The 8,140-nt window shown below is 35.9% G+C and overlaps 1 protein-coding gene across 1 annotated transcript in view; it reads left to right on the top strand.

The window, feature by feature from the left end:
* Positions 1 to 8,140, top strand: part of LOC110037680 — a 73,389-nt gene that overhangs the window by 8,916 nt on the left and 56,333 nt on the right. The window contains exon 3 of the mRNA XM_020742383.1: positions 4,650 to 4,747. Coding sequence (XP_020598042.1) covers positions 4,650 to 4,747 — 98 coding nt within the window. The remainder of the gene's footprint in view (positions 1 to 4,649; positions 4,748 to 8,140) is intronic.

The following is an 8,140-nucleotide window of genomic DNA, read 5'->3' as shown; positions in this document are numbered from 1 at the left end:
AAGTCGAATCTAAAACATCTACTATCCTAATCGAATCATCAGATGGTCAACGTTTAATGTGACCAAACTATCTAAAACGACTCTCTCTAATTTTGTCCGTCACTGGAGCTACACCAACCCTATCACGGATATATTCATTTCTCATTTTGTCTCTAAGTGTAAAGCCACTCATCCACGTAATCATTCTCATCTTGGTAACACTTAAAACTTAGTATTATGCTTCTCTTTTAAAGGCCAACATTCACATAGAGAGAGCATTGCAGGTCTCACTACTATCTTATAAAATTATCCTTTCAGTTTAAACAGTACTTTTCTATCACACAAAAGGCCCGAAGCATTCCTCCACTAGTAATATCCCCATCTATATCATCATTGCTTTGAACAACAGGCTCGGATATCTAAATCGTTCACACCTTTTAATAATTTGATCATCCAAAGTTACACTTCTGTCACTAGAGCTTGTCACTAGAGCTACTATCTAAAATTACATTCCTTGTATTCAGTTTTAGTTCTACTCAAATGAAGGCCTTTAGACTCCAATGTAGACCTCCATAAATCAAGTTTTTCCTGGGTTTTTTCTCTCGTCTTATCTATGAGAAGGATATCATTAGCAAAAATTGGAGAAGTGCCTGAATTCTTCGTCGAGAAAAATTGGAGTCACTCCCACGCTATTGTCACACTTTCTAGATGAGAGTTTTTGTGTTGCTAGCACTTTTATTGGAGAAGATTTTGCACACTATGGTCGCGTTTTTTAGAGGAGATTATTCTTGTTGTCATCACGCTTTTTAAAGGAGATTTTTGTGATGCTGAGATGTCGATATTTGGAGAATCCTGTTCGCTTAAAAATTAGTGGTAGTACTAGAATTTTTTTTTTAAGAAGCGATGCTGACACAATTTGAAGATAAGCTGACTGTTTCTTCAGGGGCATGAAAGACCGAGCTTTTAATGATCAACCGTATCCTTGGCGAAAATAAAAACGATAACTCCTAGATAAGCATGTGAAGACTTTGTAGGCTTTTCAAGCAAGGATGTTAGCTTTTAAAGAAAAGAATGTGAAGATGTGGAGCTTATGATGATGAGGAGTATGTCTTAGTGGATCAATTTATTTTCTTCTACTAACTTGTTATAGTCTTTGTATTGATGCATGTTGGTCGTGTAGTTTCAATAACTTGATATGACGTTTGTTCAAAGGCTAGCGTATTTTTCTGTACATCTTTCTTTTGTTTGATGTAATAAGATTTTCGATGTTGCTTCTAAGGTTGCTTTTGTTTTTCCCTCTGAGTTGTGGTTGTCCTATCTTCTGAGCAGATGTCTTCTAACTTTTGGGCTATCATTAAGAATGCTTGACTTTTTCTAAGTTGTTTAGTCATATTGTGTCCACCCGACGACCGCAACTTGTAGTGAAAGAAGTCAGTTGTAATTTATGATCAATGTAATGCCTGTCATAGGTTGTATATCCAAAGATGCTCGATGTTAATCTGTATCAGGATAAAGTCGAAAGGATAATCTGTTTGAGATGTAAGACGCCATTGGTTGTATAGCCGAAGATGCTCAATGACGTTAACCTGTATTAGAATAAAGTCGAAAGGACAATCCATTAAAGATGTAAAACCAGTTTAGGTTGTATAGCGAAAGCATCCGTTCGATGTCATTTACCTGTGATGAACAAAGTAATATGAAATCCACCAGGAATTTTTGACTTATCGGATGTTGTAAGTCGAAGCCTCTTCTTGGTGATTGTAACTTGTGATGAAAGAGGTTGAATCGAGTCTTTTGAGACCGATTAGACTAGAATGAGGTGTCTGAAAATGTTCTATGTTTCTCGAGATCGGGTGTAGGTCAAAATGGACCATATTTTTTCTTTGAAAAATGGTTGCGACCATATTTAAGATGACATTTGACAATTTCTTTATTATTGCTTTTGAATTTTTTGTACCGATAGGGGCATGGTCCCCACGAGTCTGTATAATAGCCCATATATCGAATGTCGGCAAGATCAAATTCTCGATGAAGTTGAGAAGGAGCTCTATTATGATGGGGGTGTTAAGAGAGCACTCGTTGCGGTGAAAGTTGCCCCAATCTGGAAGTGATTTTTGAATGAGACGTGGGATAATTACACTACCACAGTTGTGCCCGTGTTGGGCTTTAACATGAACGATCTTTCGAGACTACAGTGAATGTTGTCCCCTAGCCCAAATGTAGTCTTTATTGACCTTGCTGAATAAAACGTCAGAAGAAAACCCCATTACAATCGTGTCTGAGACGTTAATGTGAACGATTATTCTAGAATGCAGTAAATGTTGGTTTCCACATCGAATAATGCTTCAGGAATGATTTTGATGTATATCATTGGGAAATGAAGGGCTCGATGTCTCAGACCTAAAGACTGTGTCAAATGAAACTTTGATTATCACATACGGTGTCAAATTGTTGTGTGTCAAAAAATCCGTGGTGGTAGAGTAATAAATTAACGTCTTAACATTGTATAAAAATCCATCACACATAGATAATTAAGGAAAGTAAGCAGGAGGAGGTACCACAACATTTTAAGTGGAAAATTTTGAGATGGGGAATAAGTCACAGAGCCTAGCCCAGTTGAAATAATCAACTATGCAATAGTGATTACACATGCCTACTCTTCTGTTGAATTAGAGGTGGAATTATAAAGTTCTTCTATAATAGTATTTCAATAATGATAGTTGTAATGGACCGTAAAGGCTACATTAATTGTTATGGAGGCATTAATCCACCATGAATGTTGTAGACGGTGGTTGTAACTCCAGTTTGTCGTAAAGACCGTAGTTAAAACCATGATAACAGTTGATTATGTGGGTTATAGATGATTGCTTTAGGAACATCGATTAGCCATAAAGGCTGTAATAGGAGATACAATAACATTCGCAGGCCGCAGATGCCGGAGTTGGAAGGTGTGTGAGCTGTGAGTCACATAGACTGTAGTTTATCATATAGGTCGTAGTGGGAGTTGTAATAAAGTCCGTAGGTCGCATAGGGCGGAGTTGGAGCTGCTTTAACTATGCTAGCATTCTTAGGCCACAGAGGACGGAGTTGGGAGCTGCATGAGCTGTAATAATTTGCCTGTAAGCCGTAGGGGCCGGAGTTAAGAGCTACATGCGTTGTGGTAACGTCCGTAGGCCATAGAAGATGAAGTTGTGATCACGTTCATAGTCCATAGATGTCAGAGTTGGGAGCTGCATGAGCTATCAAAACCTTCGTAGGCCACATAATTTTGTGTTTAGAGCTGCATGAGCTATGTATCACGTTGGTGGTAGTTGGTTATGTAGGCCGTAGTGGTGGGCTGCGATACGTCTGTAGGTCACAGAGGCTAGAATTGTGAGTTGCACAAGATATGACGTAGGCCGCAGTTGGTCATGTAGGTCATAGAGGTGAGCTATGAGCCTGTGGTAATGTCTGTAGGCTGCAGAGGCCTGAGTTGGGAGTTGCACGAATTTTGGAGCACTTGAGCCGTATTTGATCACCTAGGCTGTAGCTGGGAGCTGCAAGAATATAACTTCAGGAGTTTGGAGATGGTCACAATATTTTGAGTACAGCGATTGTAAGCAGTTATTGCGGGGTGCATCATTGTACCGTCTTTGGGGTGTGTCATTACAGTGCCTTTGAGATGCATTGTTTCACTGTATGTGAGACATGTCGTTGCATCGTATTCGGGATACATTGTTACACCGTCTTCAGAGTGCGTCGTTATACTGTCTTCGTGGAGCTTCATTACATCATCTTAGGGGTGTGTCATTACAGTCTTCAGGGTGAGCCGTTACATCATCTTTGGGGTTTGTCGTTGCACTGCTCTGTAAAGTGTTTCGTTACCCGCAATAGTTGATGGGATTCCTCATGACACATCGTGATTTTGTAAGGGGCTTCGTTGCAAGGACCAAGGTGACAGAATGTGGTTGACGATGATCGACTAGCGATGGTCGACTGTGGTCGGAGGCTGTAGGAGCAGGTGGCGTTCAGTGGTCCTTTGGTGTAGAACACTGAACCTCAGTTCCTTATCATCCATGCTCTAGGTTTCCTGTGGTTCAACTTCTAGGTTCTCTTTCATGAAGGGGTAGGGCTTTATTTATAGAATCTGAGAGAAGGTCTCCATACAAATAAGGAATCCCGATCACTCTAACGGATGACCCGAAGAACTTCCCTTAATCGGATGACATGTTACTTAACGATATTGAAATTGATTGATCTTCGATTTTTATTGAGATGCTTGTCTCGACGGTAAGTTTGTGAGATTTGGAATACATTTGACTTTTCGATTGAGCACTATAAGCTTTTAAAAATAACTTAATGACTCGATTTGGACTTGATTTGACTTTGATTAGACCAACTTTGGTGTAGTTGCGTTCATCTCGTCGAGCCAGTTAGCTCGACTATAAGTTTACTGAAATCAGAATCTAGATGTATTTTAATTGAAATCTGAACATTTCTTGCTCAAAAGATTATCTCGAAATTTGTGCAACGTCTTGAGATTCATGCGAGATGATACAAATTTGTTGATGGTGTATCATATATTGACCGTAAATTTTTCATGTTATTCCAGAATTTCAAGGCATGTATTCTCTCTTAAATGCTTCTTCAAATCAAATAGTAGTAATTGTGCTCATCTCTGTCATGTGCAGGGCCTGAAGGTTCTTGATAGCTCGGTGGAAACCCTGGCTTCAGGGGCATGGCTTGCATTCGGGAATGCTCTGAAGGGAGGATCAAAACTTGTCCACAAGTATGCTATACTGGAGGGTTTCATGGTTCTTTCTTTTGGATTGCTATTATAATTTTCAATCCAGCTTTTTGCATTGTGAAGTTCATGACCACAACTTGCAAAGCGTGCTACATAAATTTTATATGCTTTATTTTTTCTTTTTTTGGTAGATTTTCAAGCATGCCATTCAATTCTTTTGTAGTTACATATGTAACACCTAAACTTCAATTTTTACATATGTTCCACTTTCCTATGCTTGAAAAGGTGTATTTCACTTTTTAAAAGTTAAAATAGTGATATTTTCGATGCGATATTAGAGATTTGGGTGTTATAAATGTAAAAAGTAAAGTTTAGGTGATGTGTAAATACATGAGAATTGGGTGGTATGTATGTAAATGCCCCTTTTTTTGTTCTCTGACTTACCTTTGATTCTTGAGTGCTGTTTTAACTATCAGTCAAAAGCTTTGAAACGTTAATTGTTTCCTAAATGAGAATACTTTCGATGTATTTAACAAGATAAAGACAGACAATGATCAAGATGGCAGATCTGGTTGATTTGATTTGCTGTACTTGTTCTGTTTCATACTGTTTAACAAAGAGATAGGGCAAATCTTGTAATTTCGGATATATAGATTTTATCATACCTCAAACTTTACACATTAATTCATAACCATACGTGCATACACTAACACAATCATATATATTTATGTATTCATATAACATGTATCATATATTCTATTTATATATGAAGATAGGCTGTTAACTTTTTTTTTTTGTTGGCAAAAGTATCTTTTCCACATTGATTATGAAGTAGAATTGCCAAGGATTAAGAATCTATTGCAAAAGTAAGGAGCAGAAAAGATTGACCATAAAGAGAGTAAAGAATCTTGGCAAAGAGAATAAAGAGATCTGTTAATGTGTTGAGAATGTGGAAAGGAGTATTAACACAGACGGATATGCTTATAAAGAATGAAAAAAATTCAAGTACTATAATGCCATGCAATAATTATAAGAAAGTTTGAATTTTGGCATCGAGAGTAATGAGAAAACTCTAAGTTAGAATTTCTTATAATTTATATACTTGGAATGTACTTAGAAGGAGAGAATAAGTTATATAAATGACCAAAACTTGAGGAAAGTGATATGGAGTTTTTTATCTTATTTTTAGTGTTATCCATGACGATAATATGATCCAATTGAAAAACAATGGCATAGAAGTATGGAAAATGTGATTTTAACAAATCATTATGGTAAATTTCTTTGAAATATTTTTGTAAAAAATGAAAATTGTGCATGCTCATGTAGCATATAATGGATCTCTCAGAAAAAAAGCCAAGTTAGCTCTAAAGAAGATGCATAATATCAAACTTTGGATTCAAAATAGATAAATACTATGATTTGAAGAGTTTAGGGATACTGGAGTAATTTGATCACAATTTTTTTTTGGTGAAATCCCAAAGACTAAGGATTTAAAAAATTTGAAGAAAGAGCGTTTTAATGGTCTTCAAACATAAATGAGATGTTCATGATTGTGATGATCTTATGAAATAATTTGAGGACCGGTTTATTGAACTTTTTGGAAGGCATTAAACATAGGCTAGGTGATCACAGTGTTATCATGGAATCTATATAGTTTTATTCGTTATGAGTGCATTATTTTTGAGATAATTAATGTATAAGTATAAAGAGCAAAAGAAAAAAAAATGCAATTAGAGTTGGCATATATAAGACATGACGAAATATCATCAAAATTAATTTGGTTGACAGTAAGAGATAAGATTTGTGTTGAATGTATGTCAAAGGTATTTAAATCATGTTTTATGAGATAATTTCTAGTCTTTAATGTAGCCGTGAAATGGCCATGGAATATCTAGTCGCATTTGGTTTTCAAGGTTCAATATTTGGTATGTATATGTTTTAGAGGTTATGGAGATGCTTACAGATGACATTTAAAATGAGTTACTGTTATAAATATTCTCTAAATGATTGATGGTATGGCTCTGTTTGGCGCGTCATTTTTTCAAAATATGTAAATGTTGAATAATGAAAGAAATTTGCTGAAGAAGAGGAAAAAAGCTTTTAGTAGAATAAATGTGCACAAATATATAATTTTTAATGAGTGTAGAATAGAAGGATTTGGTTAATACTTTGGAAGGTTGACAACGACTTTATATATGCTTAAAAATACAAGAATTTGACACCACTACTATAAGATTTAAATCTCTGGCAACGACGCCAAAAAACTTGATGCAACTTTTAATATGCAAGAATGTATGAACCCAAATTTATATATTTATAATGATTTTGTAAAGTCACAATTTCAAACACAAGTATACGTGTCGCTCAAGTGATACAGGGCTCTACTGAAATCCCGTTTATCGATCTCACAGAGAAGCGAGGTAAGAGGTCCTTAGTCAAATTCTAGTCTACAACAATTAGTCCTTAGTTTGGAATGTCGATTAAAATGATGTTTTATCTAGCAACTACTCCTAAATGCAAGTGTTAAATGTAAAGATAGTAACTATAACTAAATGCAAAAACTAATTCTAAAGATAACCCTTTTTGGATGAATTGGTTTGGATAATTTTAAGATATTAAAAACTATTATTCTTATGTAATGAATTGGATAATGTAAAGGAATGAGATGCACTAAATATTGTATGTGCCAAATAGGAGCAATCATCTTCTTTACCTTTGGTCCAGGCATAAAGAACATTGACTAATCCTATGCTTGTTTACTGAATCCGTGGCTAGGCTGGGAGGATACCGGCTCGTACTTCGGAGCTCCCACGTTCCCCTCGCCTGAGAGCTAACATCTCCACTTCAGTACTCAAACAATAGGACCGAATTGGAGATTTTTGTCTGTCTCACTAAAATCTCCAATTCTATGCTCGATAATTTTATTTCCCTATTTATTTGCACCGAACTTCCAAGGGCTTTAACCTCCCTAAATCTTGGATGTCATCTTCACTTTGTTGTAAAACTCAACATATTTTAACAAATCAATTGGCTAGATTGAAAGTAAATTAAGATCGAAGCCTTTATTGTAATGTAAATAAAGTGCAAGTAAAAACCATCACATTGATAATTAAATCCGCTTCTAACATGCATCACAAAATCCTAAACATGAATTTTAATCATTACAAAAGAAAAGTAAAATATAAACAACGACATAATCTTCTCATACCATTATTTCCAAACAAGAAGAGAGAGTAAGTGAAACACATCACAAAGCACGAAGAAAACACAACGGAAAACTTCAATTCATCAAAACAAATCCACTAGATAAGTGTTTACAAAACCATAAGATAATGAAGAACACAATACTTAGCTTTTTCCCTTTGAAAGAAAGAAGAAAATCTTTCCCACAAAGTCTCCCGCAGATCCATGCAATGCTAGAACATCTCCTTACAA

This window comes from Phalaenopsis equestris, unplaced genomic scaffold (genome assembly GCF_001263595.1).
Source record: "Phalaenopsis equestris unplaced genomic scaffold, ASM126359v1 Scaffold223304, whole genome shotgun sequence".
In the NCBI taxonomy this organism is placed as follows: Eukaryota; Viridiplantae; Streptophyta; class Magnoliopsida; order Asparagales; family Orchidaceae; genus Phalaenopsis; species Phalaenopsis equestris.
This window is presented reverse-complemented; position numbering and strand designations above follow the sequence as displayed.